The sequence below is a fragment of the Balaenoptera musculus genome, chromosome 21 (genome assembly GCF_009873245.2).
Source record: "Balaenoptera musculus isolate JJ_BM4_2016_0621 chromosome 21, mBalMus1.pri.v3, whole genome shotgun sequence".
NCBI classification, from domain to species: domain Eukaryota; kingdom Metazoa; phylum Chordata; class Mammalia; order Artiodactyla; family Balaenopteridae; genus Balaenoptera; species Balaenoptera musculus.
This window is the reverse complement of record NC_045805.1, coordinates 17,780,048-17,800,268: the sequence shown is the minus strand read 5'-3', so window position 1 is coordinate 17,800,268 and position 20,221 is coordinate 17,780,048. Positions and strand designations below refer to the sequence as shown.

General features: G+C 40.7%; 1 protein-coding gene across 6 annotated transcripts in view; it reads right to left on the bottom strand.

Annotated features, from left to right (window-relative positions):
- MTUS1 (microtubule associated scaffold protein 1) overlaps nt 1–20,221 on the bottom strand; it is a 152,291-nt gene that overhangs the window by 74,692 nt on the left and 57,378 nt on the right. For 4 of the 6 annotated variants that reach the window (XM_036838475.1, XM_036838477.1, XM_036838478.1 and 1 more), the window contains one exon: nt 702–863. The exons of the other annotated variants lie outside the window; for them this stretch is intronic. In XM_036838475.1, coding sequence (XP_036694370.1) covers nt 702–863 — 162 coding nt within the window. The remainder of the gene's footprint in view (nt 1–701; nt 864–20,221) is intronic. 6 annotated transcript variants of the gene reach the window in all.

Genomic DNA, 20,221 nt, shown 5'->3' with positions numbered 1-20,221 from the left:
GTTGGGTTCCAATAGCCCCTAGATCGCTTTCTTTCCTTAAACAAGCCAAAGAACCCCACCATCTTCAAATTATACACTTTAGAATCCTTCATGCAAAAAAATACCAGGTGCCTTCAACAGGAAAATATTTCTGTGTTTCATAGCACATTCATCAAAAGAGAATGTCGTTGAAAGAATTTGTTTTTCCTGCTGAACTTTTAGAGCAATTCCAAGGGAGAAGCAAGATGCTTATTTTCCCCTAAATCACACAACCAAACATTCTCATAATTTGTAGCGCATTAGATTTCTCTTACTGGGGCTTCCCTGGTGGCGCAGTGGTTGAGAATCTGCCTGCCAATGCAGGGGACACGGGTTCGAGCCCTGGTCTGGGAAGATCCCACATGCCGCGGAGCAACTGGGCCCGTGAGCCACAATTACTGAGCCTGCGCGTCTGGAGCCTGTGCTCCGCAACAAGAGAGGCCGCGACAGTGAGAGGCCCGCGCACCGCGATGAAGAGTGGTCCCCGCTTGCCGCAACTAGAGAAAGCCCTCGCACAGAAACGAAGACCCAACACAGCCATAAATAAGTAAATAAATAAATAAAATTAAAAAAAAAAAAGAAACGAAGACCCAACACAGCCAAAAATAAATAAATTAAAAAAAAAATTTCTCTTACAACTACAGTTTCAACAAGCCCCAAAGTCGGACATAAGACTGACTTACAGTTATTGCTGTAAGTGCTCAGATCAGTGTGGGTGCTGGCAACAGAGGAGGTGCTTCCCGTCCTCCGCAGCGCAGAACTTTTCAGAGATGCTTTGGATTTAGGAAGTGGTCTAGGCAAATTCACCCAAGACGGCGGTGCAGTTTTCAAGGATGCAGGTTTTCCTTGGGGGTTAAAAAAAAAAAAAAGTTTCCACTGCTATTCACTCCAAAAGCTTTAAGCTTGTAAACCTGAACTCCCACATGAACAAGTGAGTCAAAACGTAAAATGAATATTCAGAATCCCGCAGGAGGGGTTCCTGTAATCCTGAAGTAATTAACTCACGTCTTCTGTGACACAGAGACCAGAAGAGCCATTTGAGACAGAAGCTTTTAGCAAAGTTGAAATCAAGGAATAAACAAACTGACATGACTTCCCCCCATATCATTGATTAAAAAGTAAACACATTAGTGCATTCACACACCAGGCTACCATATAAAAAATAGGTGAAAATTAAAAAACAACCAAAACAGGAAGGAAGAAAAAGTTAATTTGAGAAAAACAATTTTAAAATGCCTAATGTCTAACAGCAGGTGCTGCTATATTATTAGCATCTTTTTCATCTTACCTTCTCATCTTTACTCTTTATTTGCCAAACTTAAATGGTCCTCACTCAAACTCCCAACTCTTGCTTGCAGCAAAAGTGTTTCCACTTAACAGCAAAACATGTATGGACGCGTCCCCTTCCCTGGCATCTTTGAAACCACACCATTCTGACGCTCACGCCTGAACATGGGCATTTCGCACGTCCATGCCTTTGCTCCAACTTTCTTCATATCCATCTCTCCAGGAGAGTCTATTTTATCTACTTTACTCTTAACCATTGCCTTATATGGATGAATCCCAAATTCTCATCTGCAGCTCTGTCTTCCTGAATCCCAATGCCACTCACATTTTCAATTTCTTGTTGAACATTTCCAACTCGGACAATTAGACAACCTCCTACCTACTTATGCTAACCATAATTAAATTTTCCTTTTTCCCAGCCCCAAAACATTGGAATCATCTTTCTTCCCCCATCAGAGTCTCATTTAATCTAACGTTAAGTTTCTCAATGCTACCTGGATCATATAACTGAAGAATATCAAGAGTTGAAAAGGATCTTACCTGCAAATGATAATGTCACATATTACTAATGGCACCATAAGGGAGTAAAGTAGGTTTTCCAAAAAGTAATGCTCACTGCTTTGTCCCAGTTATTTCACTTATAAAAATCTCATCTTAATAGAGAAAAAGAGCTAAGTGCCTTAGGCCTGGCATCTAAAGTTCTCCTGTCTGCAGCCTCACCCTGTACTGAATCTTGTACATCAGTGTGAGCCCTGCTCCAATCACCCATTTTCTCTTTTTCTCCCTGACACCAGGATGTGCTATTCCAATTCACAAGGTACATCATTTCTTTTCAAAGAGGTGTTCCTCCCCTCAATTCAAATGCTACAAATCCTTATTCACCCTCTTACACGTTGCCTGAATAACTGTATTAGACCCCAAAGTTCTTTCTTCCGATCCTTTCCAGCTCCATCATGTTGATCTGAATGTGAAAACTAAGGTCATGACCCAATCTATAATCTGTGATTCCCCATTATCTGCAGGATGACATTATTTTTAAGCCTCTTAATCAATATTTAATTTTAAAGACATAAAAGGCAGCCCTAGGGTTGGTTGATTCCTACCCAATTCTTCCCCCTTATACTTCGCCATGCCCCTACCTCTCTGTGCGTACACACACACACACACACACACCTTCTTTTTATTTTTCCAGGATGTTTTACTCTATTCTTCTGCTCTGCCCAACCCTGTGAATTCAATGGCCTTCTTTCCCTCCAGTCCTCAAACTCTGCCCAGTGAGTACAAAGTGAGTTGATTCTCTTTTAAGTCCTTGCTGCATCACCCCAGGTTTACTGAATCACAGTCTCCCTTTTAACAAGATCCCCTGGTAATTTAAATACACATTAAGTCTGAGAAGTACAGTTGAGAATCCCAACCTCTTTTTGTAAAGCCTTTCCTTCCAGGACATTCCCTGCTGAGTGCCATGGACCATACCTTCTTTTATGCTTGGACCCATACTTGCTTCTGTCACGGCATCTGTTTCAATATGCCTCTCAGACTAGTGTCTACAGCCCCTGAGAACAGGAAGAGAACCTGATTCAATTCCGTCCCTGAGGACCTAGCAAAGTGTCTAGCGTGGTGTGAGACTTAATGTTTGCTGAATGAATCAATTTTTCTTTTGAGGCCAAAAGTAGGATGGGGGAAATAAGGAGAGGTTGGAAAAGGGTATAGACTGTCAGCTCTCAGATGCATAAGGTCTGAGGATAATGTAAGACACGGTAACTAGAGGTGATACACAGCGTTATCACTGTATTGAAATTTGCTATGAGAGTAGAACTTAAATGTTCTTACATATACACGATAAATATGTGAGGTGATAACGTGTTTATTAACTAGATGGTGTAAATCCTTTCACAATGTATATGTAAATAAATCAAATATCTTACAATTGTCAATTATACCTCAATGAAACCAAAAACTATACACAGAATTATAATAACAGTAATAGAGCTATTTAAAAAATTTTAAAGGCCAAGAGTGAAGGACAAATTTTGATAATGTTTTCTCTCATCATCTACATTGAAGCATTCAACACTTAACCAATTTTTACAAGCTTATTTGTCCTTTGTTAATAGACTCTTCAGTCTATCAATTAAAGGGAGACATTTTTCTTTACATTCCTTATAATAATTAGCAAATAACCAATATTCAAGTAGCCATCTGATTTTTTAATTTATATTTGGCCACTGGTTTTACCTGCTCTTGGAGGGATAAACAGATTTTTAGAATTTAAATTTACCAAATTGCTGCTCCTTCGGCAAAAACATTCTGATGAGTCGTCATCATTGGAAACAATGAGCAAGGCTGGGCAAGGGACGGATGAAAATTTGTGTGTCAGAGCCACAAGGCAGCCAAGGCTCAGTACGTTTGGAAAATTAACTTTTTTTCAGAAAGGGATATCTCATAGCTTTGTTTCTGAAAGCATCGTAGGTTTAGAGACATTTCTCAGTGTGCCTCAGAATTACTACACACCTGTACCCTCTCTGATTCCAACACACAGCCTGGCACCGGAAGCAAGCTTACCCCAAAACCCAATTATCATTCCCCTGAACTGGCCCTTCCCATTTTCACAAGTCTCACTGTCACCCCCATCCAGCCCCACCCCTTCCATCTAATGGCAATTTGTGTCCCAGCCAAAGTCTTCCCTGTTCTACCATCACTCTTGACGAGCGGTCACTGAGGACACAGAATGATGCCCACTTCACCAAAGGATTACTCCTTTGAAACGGAGAAGAATCTTAACAGTGCATTACTATTACCATCCCCACTTTACAGATGAGCAACCTACGTAAGTGGTTAAACGGCTTACTTACGTCGCACACCTATAACCAGTGACAGAGGGCCTAGAATGCAGGCAACTTACCACCTGCCCACTGTTCCCTCTACTGTGCCGTGGACAGACATGCCAGGCTTGGGGGCCAGCCTGAACCCCTCTTGCTAGGAAGGTGCTCCTGTAGTGAATGCTAAAACTGTGGGACCACAACAAAGGTACTTAGCTGCTTCACGAACGGTCCTAATGTTTAACTTCGTAGCAGAGTTGACCTAAAGTACCTGTGACTGGACTTTATATAAAGAAGCAGTAAAACATACACATCATAAGCAGTATTAAAAGTAAGACATTGCAACCCTGGGCTGAGCATCTCTGAGAAACCTAAACACAAAATTCTTCAACAATGAAATCAATACAGGACTGCTCTTACAAGTTCTGAAAAGATGACATTTACCAGTTTACTTCACACCATGTAACTTATCCCAGATGTGAATCATAACCGTTTTAAGATCTACCTGCAGAGATAGTATTGACCTTAGTGGTTTATTTTAAGCTCATGCTGTTAGCATAACCCTACATACAGACAACGCATTTGTTCTGATTCTGTAATTATAATCATCTTTTGTCTAGGGAAAAATCTGGAAAGAATAACATCTTCACTTTGCCTTATATAGTCTAACACAGAGATTCTACTGGATTTGAAGCATACCTTCATCAAACAAACAATTTACTCAGAAAACCACCTTGGAAAATCCGATTAAATGCACTGTTATTCAACAACAAAAAATCATTAAGGAATACCTTACAAAACTGAAAATCCATAAGAAAGATTAAGTCAAAAAAAAAAAAGGACAATGTTAATATTACCCTATCTCTTTAAGTTTATACTTATCTATATATTGAAAAATTCCAGAAGGATATAGCAAATTTTTTATGGGCCTCTTATAGCATAGAGCACAGTGGGACATGGGGGAAAAGAGAAGGAAAGGGACAGAAAGGGGGAATTTTCCCTTCATACTTTATACACTCCCTGTGAATTTTTTTTTTTTAACGATAAGCCTATTTTTATAATAAAAACTAAAAAATATTATTAAAGTCAATGTGGTCAAACATTTAATCAGATAAAAGATACTCAAGACAAAACAGATTAAAAAACTAAAAACAGATAAATTGGATCAATAATTAAAGTAAGTAGATTCTAATATTCTTATTCCTATACATCTGTAAGCATTAGGTATTCTTTAATTCTTTTAATTTTACTAAGAAAAAGAAAAAAGGAGTCAATGCCTTAAATTGATACTTTTATAGGCCATGATGAAAAGTCACTTTACTGCTGGAAAATTCTTCATGATACCATAATGGGATGTTTCCTTGGACTGGAAATTAAAGCCAAAGAATGAACTCATTTGCACCAGCTTGGTTATATTAATTGCTTTGATGTTTGGGTTCCGCATAAGTGAAAAAAACCTTCTTGACCGTATTTCCACAGGTGAGTCTCTACTTAAACGTAACGAAAATGTTCCGTTTTTAAAACAAATTGTGGGGCCTCCCTGGTGGCGCAGTGGTTAAGAATCCGCCTGCCAATGCAGGGGACATTGGTTCAATCCCTGGTCTGGGAAGATCCCGCATGCTGCAGAGCAACTAAGCCCGTGCACCACAACTACTGAGCCTGCGCTCTAGAGCCCGTGGGCCACAACTACTGAAACTTGCACGCCTAGAGCCCGGGCTCCGCAACAAGAGAAGCCACCGCAATAAGAAGCCCGCGCACCACAACGAAGAGTAGCCCCCGCTCGCTGCAACTAGAGAAAGCCCGCGTGCAGCAATGAAGACCCAACACAGCCAAAAATAAATAAATAAATAAATTTATTTTAAAAATAAATAAAACAAATTGTGACAAGTGATGAAAAGTGGATACTGTGCAATAATGTGGAACGGAAGAGATCGTGGGGCAAGAGAAATGTACCACCACCAATCACACCAAAGGCTGGTCTTCATCCAAAGAAGGTGATATTGTGTATACGGTGGGATTGGAAGGGAGTCCTCTATTATGAGCTCCTTTCAGAAAACCAAATGATTAATTCCAACAAGTACTGCTCCCAGTTAGGCCAACTGAAAGCAGCACTCGATGAAAAGCATCCAGAATTAGTCAACAGAAAACGCATAATCTTCCATAAGGATAATGCAAGACTGCATGTTTCTTTGATGACCAGGCAAAAACTGTTACAACTTGGGAAGTTCCAATTCATTTGCTGTATTCATCAGACGTTGCATCTTTGGATTTCCATTTATTTAGGTCTTTACAAAATTCTCTTAATGGAAAAAATTTCAATTCCCTGGAAGACCATAAAAGGCACCTGGGACAGTTCTTTGCTCAAAAAGATAAGAAGTTTGGGGAAGATGGAATTATGAAGTTGCCTGAAAAATGGCAGAAGGTAGTGGAACAAAAGGGTGAATACATCGTTTAATAAAGTTCTTGGTGAAAACGAAAAATGTGTCTTTTATTTTTACTTAAAAACCGAAAAGGCACTTTTTGGCCAACCCAATATAATTATAACTCTTTAAATACAGCTATATAGAGGAAGTGACCTTTGGAGTAATTATCTATGGTAACTATGAATTATTATTATGAAATGAAAATAAAGCTACCCAAAGGGATAAAAATATCAACAATAAGTTACGGGAGAAACAAATCATACACATGTGAAACTGTGGCTGCAGATTCACTCTCAACCTGGAAGGACCAAATTCTCTCGTTAACACTAATGCAGATGTTTAAAAATTTTGCTTTAATGGTAGAGTACTGTTGTCTAAAAATTATTTAAATAGACCTGATAAGCTGCTTACAAAATAACTACTGTGCAACAATCGACAGCTTTCTGATGGACCAGGAAAAAAAAGGAAAAAGATCCTTTGCTTTAGCAACAAAAAGTAGTTGCACACACAGACATGTACATGCACACACACTATTTCTATGGATAAATGTATCAAATAGTGCTAGTATGATGAAAAATTACAAAAATGGGGGCATAAAAGATTTGAATAAGTGGGATGTACATGTTCATTCTTCCCTGAATTAACATATTAATTGATTACTATTCCTATCTAAATCATATGTGATTATTTTTAAAGGGGAAATTGGGAGAGTTTTTTTAAAAAACAATTTAAACTAGTCAAGAATAAGTAAGAATAGTCAAAAAATTTTAGAACATAAAAATGAGGATTATAACTCAACACCAAGAGCAACAACAAAAAATGATTTAAAAATGGGCAAAGGGGCTTCCCTGGCGGTCCAGTGGTTAAGACTTTGCCTTCCAATGCAAGGGGTGCGGGTTCGATCCCTGGTCAGGAAGCTAAGATCCCACATGCCTCAGGGCCAAAAAGCCAAAACATAAAACAGAAGCAATATTGTAACAAATTCAATAAAGACTTAAAAAAAAAAAAAATGGGCAAAGGACCTGAATAGACCTTTCTCCAAAGAAGATATACAATGGCCAAGAAGCACATGACAAATTTCTCCAAATCATTAGTCATTAGGGAAATGCATATCAAAATCACAATAAGGTACCACTTCACATCTATTAGGATGGCTATTATAAAAACAAGACAGAAAATAATTAAATGTCAGCAAGAACGTGAAGAAATTAGAACCCTGTGCATTGGTGCGAGAATAGTAAAATGGTGTAGCTGCTGTGGAAAATGGTATGTTGGGTTCCTCAAAAAATTAAAAATAGAACTACCTTATGATCCAGCAATTCAACTTCTGGGTATTCACCCCAAAAAATTGAAAGCAGGATCTTCAAGAGATATCTGAATACCAGGTTCACAGCAACATTATTCATAATAGCCAAAGGGTGGAAGCAATCGAAGTGCCCATCAGTAGATGCCTGGATAAACAAAACGTGGCATATACATACCATGAAATATTTATTCAGACTTTAAAAAAGAAGGAAATTCTGACACAGGTTACGACATAGATGGACCTAAAGACATTATGCTAAGTGAAATAAGCCGGTCACAAAAGGACAAATATTGTATGACTCCTCTTATATAGGTTACCTACAGTAGTCAAATTCATAGAAACAGAAGAATAGAATGGTGGTTGCCAGGAGTTGAGGGAAGGAGACAATAAGGAGTCAGTGTTCAGTGGACAGTTTCAGGTGGAGAAAATGGAAAGTTCTGGATATGGGAGGGTGGCATGGGCTGTACAACAATGGGAATGGACTTCATACCACTGAATTGTACGCTTAAGTTGTTAAAAGGGTAAATTTTATGTAATATATATTTTACTACAATTTTTTAAAGTTTAAAAAGTTAGGAGTTTGTGCTACTAGTTATTATAGTATATTATAAAATAGTAAAACAGTCTATTAATGGTAAAAAATTATATTGACAGATTAATAAACTGGTATATATCAATCTCAGAAATACAAAAATTCAGAATAAGATAGTGGAGGTATTTCAAATCAGTGAAGACATTTATTTGTGATAAGATATTTGAATTTTTAAAAAATTAAAATGTGAGAAGCAGCATGGTGTAGCAGTTAAAAGTCAACAATCTAGAGCCAGATTGCCTAGGTTTAAACCCAGCTCCGCCAACACAGGCTGGAGGCAGCCTTCTTTTTTTTTTTTTTGAAAGGATTCTATTTATTCTTTTTTTTTTTTTAAACATCTTTATTGGAGTATAATTGCTTTACAATGGTGTGTTAGTTTCTGCTTTATAACAAAGTGAATCAGTTATACATATACATATATCCCCATATCTCTTCCCTCTTGCATCTCCCTCCCTCCCTCCCCCACTCCCTATCCCACCCCTCTAGGTGGTCACAAAGCACCGAGCTGATCCCCCTGTGCTATGCGGCTGCTTCCCACTAGCTATCTATTTTACGTTTGCTAGTGTATATATGTCCATGCCACTCTCTCACTTCATCCCAGCTTACCCTTCCCCCTCCCCGTATCCTCAAGTCCATTCTCTAGTAGGTCTGTGTCTTTATTCCCGTCTTGCCCCTAGGTTCTTCATGACATTTTTTTTTTTTTTTTGTTCTCATACGTAAGAATGGGGGTGATTATAGTGGTACTTACTTCATAGGTGCATGTGAGAGTTAAATGAGTGTAGTTTTAAATGCTTAGAACAGCACCTGGCACATAGTAAGTGACATATAAATATTAGCTACTAGTTCTCATCTTACACCAAGAAGATATTAAAATTGGATTAAAAAGGAAACCAAAACCATACAAATTAAGCATAATTAAATACAGATCAATTTTCTCTTTTAGTAGAGATCTTGTGAAGCATAAAAATATAGGAAAACTTAAAAGATGTATATGACTATAAAAACGGAAAAATTTTTAAATCACTGTATACAAAAAAAGTCATACAGTAAAACACAGGAAAAAGGACAACAGATAATATCAAATCAATAACGAAGAATCATATACCCCAACAGTATAAGTAAGCAAAAGCTCTAAACAAGAATAAATTAAAATAGTCAATACAATTTTTTTTCAATTTAATCTTATCGTGGCTCACATCTTTCCTGGCTCCCCAACTGTCACTCCTAATCCCCATTTCCTTTGCTCACATCCTATAGAAGGGTTTAAAAAGCCAAATACTTGCGGTCCTAACCTTTCTTCAAATTAGGGGTGTGATCCGGTTTGTGCCAATAAGACTTAAAGATAAGGGTGCCAGAGGGTAAGGTGCTGAGTAAGACTTTCCCTCCCTGATAAAGGTAGGCAGGCATGTCAGGAGAAAGGTCCTTCGCTCCCAGCCTCTGTGCACAGCAGCAGGACTTAGCACTTGGAACTCTTAGCGACCATACTTTAACTGAAAAGTCACAGACAAAAGCAGGACGAGTGCTGAGGCAGGATGAGTGGAAGGACAGAAAGATGACATAATTGAACCACCAACCCAGGAACTGCCTCCCTCTAGCTTCCTGTTAAGTAAACGCACAGCCTTCTGGTTTAAAACGATCTGTGTCTTACACACATGCTCCTGTCCACAGCATTTGGTACAGTTGACTCCTCCTCTCTCCTTAAGAGGCTTTCTTTACTTGGCCTCCAGGACACCACACTCCACTGACTTCTCTCCTACCTTCCTGGCTGTTCCTTCTTGGTCTCCTTTGTGATTTCTCCTCCACTCTCTAGCCCTTTAAAGCTGAAGAGGACCCCAGAGGTACTTCAGAGACTCCATGCAATTCCCCAAAGGTGCCCCCTGACCTGTTCTCTTTCTACACGTCCTCTCTGGGCAATCTCATCCAGTCTAGTGGCTTTACATACCAGCTAAATGTTGATGAATCCCAAACTGATCTCCCTAGACCAGACTTCTCCTGTGCACTCTAGACTTGTAAATCCAACTTTCTACTCTACACTTTCATGTGTGTACCTATTATTTCTCTCAACGTGATGTCGGTACAACTGAGATCCCGATACCCACCTCCCAACGTCCGTGTCTCCATCATCCTTCCCCATCTCAGTTCACGGCGGCAGCATCCTGCCATGGCTCACACCGAAATGTTGAGGGTTATCTCTGATTCCTCTCTTTCACTCTCAACCCTCATTCCAACAGCAAATCCTGTTGTCTTTATTTTCAACACGTATATCTAAACCTGGCCCCCCTCTCATCCCCCCACCCAACCCTTCCACAACCCTGTGGAGCCACAGTCTCCTGCCATGATTATAGCCATGCTTCCTCTTGGATGTTTCTGCTGAGTCTATTCTCTACACAGCTGTAACAGTGATTCTGTTAAAATTAAAGTCACTTTGGTTAAGAGCCGAAGTCCTTATGATTTTCAAAACTGTATATGATCTGCCTCTCCACTACCTGTCAAACCTCATCTCCTATTTCACTTTTCCTTACTTCATTCCTTGCTACTCCAAAGAGCTGTCAGTTAAGTTCCACCTCAGGGTCTTTCCACTTGCTCCTTCCTCTGACTGGTGTGATTTTCTTCCAGATGTTCATACAGCTGGCTCCCCGCAGGTCTTTACTCAAAAGCTACCTCTCTCTCTCTCTCCCATGCCCATACACCCCAACATTTCACACTCCCCATTCTGCGTTAGTATCTTTTCTCTTTAGTACTGTACACTGTCAAACATCCTTTATACTTTACTTACTTATGAATAGCTTGTCTCTCCCACCAGAATGTAACTTCACAGAGGGCACGTTTTGATCTTGCACTCACTCCTGTAACTCAGCACTGTGACCCTTATATCTACATTTATCCAGCAAATATTTGAGTGCCAAGCATATTCCAATTAAAATAAGATACCATTTTGCACTTTCCTACACAGTGAATATTTGGCAAGAGTGTTAGAAATGTCAACATGGGGAATATAGCCAATATTTTATAAAAACTATAAATGGAGTATAACCTTTAAAAATTGTGAATCATTATATTATACACCTGTAACTTATATAACATTGTACAGCAACTATACTTCAATTAAAAAAAGAAATTAGAGCTTCCCTGGTAGCGCAGTGGTTGAGAATCTGCCTGCCAATGCAGGGGACATGGGTTCGAGCCCTGGTCTGGGAAGATCCCACATGCCGCGGAGCAACTAGGCCCGTGAGCCACAATTACTGAGCCTGCGCGTCTGGAGCCTGTGCTCCGCAACAAGGCCGCGATAGTGAGAGGCCCGCGCACCGCGATGAAGAGTGGCCCCCACTTGCCGCAACTAGAGAAAGCCCTCGCACAGAAACGAAGACCCAAAACAGCCATAAAAAATAAATAAATAAATAAATAAATAAATAAATAAATAAATAAACCCAAAGTTAAAAAAAAAAAAAAGAAATTAAAAAAATACACATTGGCTAGGGTGTTGGGAAACACGCTTATATACTCGGAGTAGGAGCACAGACTTGCACACTATTTTTGAAGAGCAACTTGGCAACGTGTACCAGAAGTCTTAAAAATGCTCACACCCTCTGATTCCACCTAAAGGAATGTATCTCAGTAATTTACCTGACCAGCGTAAGTACTGATATACAAAGTTCTTCAGTGTAGAGTTGTTTAACATACTGAAAAACACTGGAAACAACCTAATGTTCAAAGAAGTCTGAAGAAATAAATCACAGCACATTGAGATGATGACTACAGTCCTTTTAAACCATATTTTTAAAGAATATTTAAAAATTTAAGAATCTAGGAAAATAGGCACCACACCTTTTAAAATGGAAAAGAAAATTCAATCAACTAAGGAAGTGCCTACTGACTGTTAGGTATGGGGTTTTTAAAACAGTAGGAACTGTTTGTCCCCATTAGAAATATGTAAGCATATGTACATGAGAAAAATACACGTCCTCTCTGGGCAATCTCATATGTACTATGCAAAAAGAAAAGGCATTGAATAGCTATAAATTGTGAAGTTAGAGACTATTGGGCATTGACGAGATTACGGATGTTCTCTCCCCCGCTACCCCTTCCCACTTCTAAAGTGCTATACTTTTTTTTTTTTTTAAGTTTTTTTCTTTTTTAAAAATTATTATTTATTTATTTATTTATTTATTTTTGGCTGTGTTGGGTCTTCGTCTCTGTGCGAGGGCTTCCTCTAGCTGTGGCAAGTGGGGGCCACTCCTCATCGCGGTGCGCGGGCCTCACTATCGTGGCCTTTCGTTGCGGAGCACAGGCTCCAGACGCGCAGGCTCGGTAGCTGTGGCTCACGGGCCCAGTTGCTCCGTGGCATGCGGGATCCTCCCAGACCAGGGCTCGAACCCGCGTCCCCCGCATTAGCAGGCAGACTCTCAACCACTGCGCCACCAGGGAAGCCCAAAAGTGCTATACTTTTTAAATAGCCTGCTGGGAAGGGGACATTGGAAACCTGATGTGACATTCAAATTAACTGGTTAAATTCAAGATACGAGAGGGGCAGAGCTAAGGTTCCCCTTGCTTGGGACAACGCCTCCCACATTCCTTTCTTGACACGGACCGACCTGGGCTCTGTCGGAACCTCTTCTCTTTGCTCACTGACTGCACACCAATGCATCACATCCTACTTGCCCACCTGCCCTCCTCCGTGTGTCCATACATCCTGTACTGACTGTCCTCAATCTTTATATTCCATAATCTGAACCCCAACTGTGCCTTCATTTCTACTTCCTAGTGTACCAGCCAAGTCCTGAAAAACACCTCAATCCACATGTATTCTTCTTATTTTTAATTCTGGGGTTTCAGTGTCAAAAATTAAACAGCAGAGAGCATCGATACTAAACCAAGACTGGCCCTTCTGTAATATAAAGGTGTGCCTCTACTATATTACAGAATTACCTACATTATTATTCCAAGGAAGAATTTCAACGAAATTTGATATTTGTAATCTTACCCTCTTCTGAAATCCTACCGCTCTTTTTTTATAGTACTATACGGACAGATGTGATGAGGGATGAACTTGCCATTGCCCCATCTTGGCTGCTACCTTGAGACCACGAATCATGTCTTACTTACCCCACGATTCCTCAGGCTCTGGAGTATGGCTTGCACAGTTTACACTTTCAGTCTGCTAAGGGAACAAATTACCTTCCAAAATGCAGAATTCCAGTAGTATACATTCTACATTTATATATTGCAAAATGTGACTTCAGTCACATTCTTGAGTTAGCTAAGGCAATATTGTATCAGTAGGGTACAAGAAACTGTACTCTGCATAACCATCACCATTTGCTTAGATTCGAGAGTAAACTCAAAAGATAAAGTCATGGCAGTACAGGTGAGTCACAAGAGAAACACAGCAAGTCTCTCTTAAGAGGGCAGTAATTTGACAGAGAAAAAAGAGCATCCCACAAAACAAGGTTCTCATGATGACTCGAATTACACAGAAGCATAGTGTTCATGGTGATACTGTCAGTACCTGTTTCTACAAGTATGTTCACAAGGTGTCTGCTGCTTCAGGTGGAGATTAAACAAAAATAACTTCCTGAGTCACGGGCCTGGGAACATGTGTCCCGCAACTAAGGGTGTAGTAAGTCAAAGGCTTAGACAGGTTGCATCCTTTCCCAGGTACCACGAAGATGAGCAAGGTTCTTCACATGTTCATCGGCAAATGTACTGACCTGGTCGTGAGTGAGCTCACCTGGCACTCACACTGAAAACTCCTAATATGAACCGAGGTGGGCACCTGGAGAGCCTCCAGTAACGAGCCTCCAGTCTCATTAGAAGCCAAGGTTCATGAACAGAGCTACTTTGAACAACGAGGTCATTGAGACTCAAAACTGAACACTGTCTTCAGTTTATTTCCCTTTCTAAGGCTACAAAAATAAATCAGTAAAATCTGCACAAACTCCCCTGAAAGAAATCACCCAACCTCATAAAAATGAGCCAGAAAATCTGAAAGAGGAAGCTGTCCATTCTCCACAGGTGCTAGTCTGAATCTGCACTCTTAACTCCCACTACTTAATCTCCAAATGGAGTTATATCTGCACCCTCTGCACCCCCGTGTCTGTTTCAGAGACTACCTTGCCTGTGCCCTGGACACACCCGATGCCCCATCGCCCGGCTGCCACTCATCCGCGTCCTTCAGCTCTTTACCAGCTCTTTTCCCACAGGCTTCCTCACCCTCCACGTGTTTTACAGTCTTAAGCCTCAAACATGCACACATGCCTTTGAGGTGCTTTCTCAAGTCTTCAGTCTCTTCAAGTTCAGCATGCCCCAAACTATCCCATCATTCTCTTTCCGATAACTCCTTCTTGCTGCTCTAGTTCCTATTTCACCCCATGGCCACCCAGACAAGAAAGCTGAGGAGACACCTGGGACTGTTCACCACCAGCGAAGCTGACCAGACCCTTGTCCTCCAAAACATTTTTAATATTTTCACTCTGCTTTCTTTTTTTCTTTTTTAAAAATATTTATTTGGGTGCATCGGGTCTTAGTTGCAGCAGGCGGGCTCCTTAGTTGTGGCAGGCGGGCTCCTTAGTTGCAGCTCGCCAGCTCCTTAGTCGTGGCATGCTAACTCTTAGTTGCGGCATGCGTGTGGGATCTAGTTCCCAGACCAGGGATCGAACCTGGGCCCCCCGCACTGGGAGTGCGGAGTCTTAACCACTGTGCCACCAGGGAAGTCCCTCACTCTGCTTTCTATTACCAAATACTGGTGTAACTCTTACAAGTTTGTGCCTAAACTATTAGAACTAATCTGCCTCGACCTTCCTTGGGGTTCACCCATCACTTACCCCAACACACAGCCTACTCAAGGCATGTTGACCCTGCCCTCCACCATGTTCCCCAAACACTCCAGGTCTTTCATAAGGCTACATTTGCACCCCAGGGAAAGCCAGCAACCTTCCATGCCTGGCAAACCCCTACGGGCACATTCCAAGGCCAGTTCAATGTCACCACCCTTCTCCAGCCTTCCCTTGGGCTGAGTTAGTGGTGTTCCCTTTACTGTGGACACATAGTACTTCATACAAGTTTCCATTCAAATCAAGCCAGACAACATTTTACACCTGTTGTGTAAGAGGTACGCTGTGCTGAGAGCCGGAAAATATAAAAATAACTAAGACCTGGGCTCCATCCTTATGGATATCTTCCAGATATGGAAGGAAATAATTATAGCACAGTGTAATAAATGCAAAGTATCACAGAGAACAGGACAGTTCAGCTGGGGTTTGAAGAATGAAGAGGTCGCCCTCCAATGGTTTTCCGAAGCCACCCGCCTTCCACCTCACCCTCCAACTAGTGAGCTCATTACAAGGGCCTATAAGTCACGTGTATGTTCTCAGGATCTAGTAGGCTGCCCAGCACACAGCAGGCGCTCAAAGCATTTCTTGAATGGACAAATAAGACAGACCGCACAGTTTATGAGTCATTCCATATCTGGAACAGTCTTCTCAGAATTACTTACCAAGTGAGAATTGTGTGGAATGCCTGCAAAACGATCAAGAATTCACAGTGACGATGTTAATGAGGAAGAAGAGAGAAGACGCTTGTCTCCCAGGTGCCTCTAAGACCCTCCGTGGTTGGCCTCATGCCCAGTCCCTGCCCCCGCCCCCAACACACACACACACACAGGGCAGCTCACTGGTCCTCAGGTTCCACCCCCCACTGCCTCACCTTGATCTTCGCGCTTGCTGTTCCCTCCACCTGACAGCCAAATATTGCCCTCCTTCACCTCCTTCATGTGTTGGCTCAAATGTCACCCTATTTAAAGATCTAACTCCCTTCCCTGCTTTGTTTTTCTCCTTAGCGCTTATCTTACACACTAAACACTTTATCCACGTGTTTGATTTTCCGACCAGAATTTAAGCTCCACAAGGGCAAGAATTTGTCTCTTTTGTGCACCTCTTCATGCCCAGCACTTAGAACAGTTCCCAGCACAAGCAGGCACTCAATAGATCCTTGTTAAATGACAAAGTGAGTGTGTCAGAACTACTGCGTGTCCGCAATGGACGGAGGTCAGGAGCATAGACCCTGGGACCAGGCTGTCGGGCCTGTTCCCTGTCTCCACCAATTATTAACTTTGTAACTTTGGGCAAGTTGCTTAAACTTTCAAAACCTCAAAATCCTCATTTGTAGAATGGGAATAATCACAGTACGTATACTTCATGAGTTGTGAGAATTATACATTCAGAAAGCTTAGAACAGCTTTCATTAGCATTCAAAACACCTTACTAGTATTACTTTTCTTATGGCAAGAAACATTGAGATACATTCTTTAAAACGTGGTTTAACTACATACAAATACAGAAACATCTATAAGCAACACATTAAAGTTGGCTTTTAGAAATAGTTGTTAGATGATCATTTCTGGGTTTTAATAATTAACTTCTGCAAGCGTGAATACATTTCTCATAATTTTGCTTGCTATCTCTCAAACTCTTGCCTAGAAAGGCCAAAATGATACAAAAGTAAATGGAAATGATTTTAAAATCAATCTAACACTAAATAAACAAGAAATCAGTTTACAAAAACAACTGAGCAGGAAAGAAGAGAAACCTATAAGGGTAGGCAAGTCATTACAGGTTTGGGATGTACTCCTGGTTTGAGAGGAATTTATTTTACTAACCCACAATAAAGTGAATTACCACGAAGGTTTACCCTTTTGAAATGGTCTTCAGTTTTCTTCTAGAGAAACATCTCTTTCATGAGGCCTTTCTTCAGGCTCTGCTATGATCAGATGGGCCCCTGAACATTCTTTCCCTCCAAATCCTAAAGCGCTTAAGGGCCTTTTCCACACCCCTTACAGATCCCTTTGTGCTGTTCTTCGGAATGCTACATGCATTCACCCTCCCCAGGCAGTTTAAAGGAGCCCCAGGGCGGGGGTATATTTTGTTCTATTTCCGTAATCCTACCTGGCTCAGGCTGGTCACTGGCAGGTCAATCACATGTGTGCATGAAGGAACACACACATTTATAATCTAAAACCTGGTAAGAACTGGTATTACCTCTGAAAGAGGGTGGCAGGCGCTCTCTGCAGGTGCCTGACTGGATCTCCAAGTATTTCCTAAGCAGTTATTTATTCAGCAGCATTAATCTGCAATGACCATGTAAAATCATTTACATCATGGTAAATTGATATCGAATGTTAAGCCAAGAGCCCGACAAACAGAAATGCCACAGTTTCCAAAGTATCCAGCTGAGCATAAGAATTTGAATTTTTCCAAAACTCACGGTCAGACTGAAAGTGTTTTCTTTAGACTAATAACGTGAAGGTTACGAGCATGGACTCCAGAGTCCTGTTACCTGGTCTGAATGTACTACCTCTGCCACTTTCTAGCTTCATAACCTTGACAAATTATTTAACCTCACTGTGATGGCTTCCTCTTCTATAAAATGCAGATAAGCCTCACAGAACTCTTATGAGGATTAAATGAATTTATAGGTGAAATGATAAAGACAAAGCCTGGAACTTGGTAAGCATTTAATAAGTGTGAGCTTCTATCACTGGCATTATAATTATTATTAGAAATAGTTTTCCTTGCTTATCTCATCTTATTTAATTAAGTGGTTGAAACACATACATACTCCAAAGAAACAAAGAGAGTTTGGATCTGGTTTGTTATAATCACTTATAATCTGGTTTCAGATAAACTTCCAGATTTTTTTAAGTTACTTTTTTATTTCCAGTTTTAATGAGATGATTGATATACATCACTGTGTAAGTTTAATGTGTACAGCATGATGATTTGACTTAACGTGTATTGTGAAGTGGATTACCGCAGTAAGTTTAGTTAACATCTATCACCTCATTTAGATGCAATTAGAAAACATTTTTTTCCCTCATAATGAGATTTACTCTTAGGATCTACTCTCTTAACAACTTTCCTATATATTACACAGCAGAGCTAACTACAGTCATCATGCTGTACACTAGAACTGCCAGACTTTGACAAGTGAAATGGAAAAGTGCCATTGGGTTTAATTACAATTCTTTCTCATATTCATTTCAAAGCTTCAAGAAAATGGCAATTTCAACTCCAGGTCTGGTTTTCTACTTAGTTCTCTGAAAGGATTTATTGAAAACCCCAAGTTGGCTGGAACATTCCTGCTGGTTACCTTTCAGGAGACTAACTTTGTGTGAGCACAGAGGATATCCATTTGGTTTCAATTTTCTAAGACACAAACACTTCATTGTACAGTAAATGGCAATATGCGCTCAATGATCCAAAAGCACATTGTTTTTGCTTCTTGATTTTCTGTTCTACTTTTAACTCTGTGACGATTAAGTTTCCTGTTCTCCACGACAAAACACCTCTCAATCTATTGTGAGCGTCCAAACAAGTTAGTTGCTATTAATATTTTAAAAACATAACACAGCATAATCAAGTTAGTCTTCCAACCATTAAAATAAAAAAACTCAAATGCAAATCCACAAAATTTCTGGTTACACTGATTTTTTTTCCATTTATATATGGAAAATCACCAGGTAAGAGATAATTTAGTTTTTAACTTGGATTGAAAACTCTGAATGCATAGCTTAGTTATTAAGCTTATTTACACAAGTTAATAAAAGCTCAATAAATTTCCTGTCTTTTCATTAAGACGAAGCAGACCTAGTTTCCCCTCTTTAAGGCATGGCGTTATGTAGCATACAGTAAAGGGACTTCAAAACTGTGTCACTCCTTGGTGGGATCACCTACATAAAAGAATCCCATCATTTACAATACATCCTGGGTACTGGCCTAATTTCTTAAAAGTGTGCGCTTCAGGGTTTCTGGGATTCGAGCACCATGTGGTCCAGAGAATCACACTAGTAGCAGCCACTGCTCAGGAAATTAGGTGAGCTCCAAACTGCCCCTAGAAAGATAAGGACTGCAAAAGCTGATGGAGCCTGACATTCTCCAACCCTCCTACTTCACAGAAGCCCAGGGAGCGGAAACGACTAGCTCGTGCACCTCCCTGGGGCCACGGCGGTGCTAGAACGCAGAACTCCTAACAACAGGCCAGGATGCCAGCGGCCAGGGCCCTCTGGGCCGCCAAGCCACAGGTGCTGCTGACACCCAAGCAGGAAGGGGCTCCCCGTCATCTGGAAAATCCATAAGCCTTGTACGGCAGCGACAGTAAGAACCGAAGCTTTGATCTCACTTATGCCCCAACTCCCCAAACTGTGGCAACATCCAAAATAAGGATTGCTGCTTCTCCCGATGTCTTTAGCGTCTCTTCTGTTTTCCTCCCAAAGGATGAACACTTGGAGCTGACAAATTCCTTCTTCCCACTCAGCTCCTCTGGGGATAGAAATGGAAATGCGTGCAAACCCCTCTTCTGCCAGCCATACCTCTTCCTGGGTTTGCTCCTCAGGACCCTCAAGACCTTGATGCACAAGGTCTGATTTATTTAGGCCTGAACCTAAGTAAATCACCCTTAAGACACGTCTGAGTGTTATAAGCTTCTCACACGACAGCTTCATAACAGGATTGGAAAATAAAACCTAAAAATACTAAGGTGTAGACAGGTAAAGAGATCCCCTGAGGATTTAGTTGGTTTTGTTAGTTTCTGCAAAATGTTCTCACATGTGTGAACACATAAGTCTTGAGGCACTTTTTTTTCCCCCAGACCATTCAACAGCAGTCACTATTTTTATAAGGGAACTTACTTCTAAATCAGTCTGACATGCCTTTCGTTTGCTCAGTGTTGTACCTGCTCAAGTGAGGGGCATTCCCTGCAGAGTGCTCTTGCTCAACTGGAATGG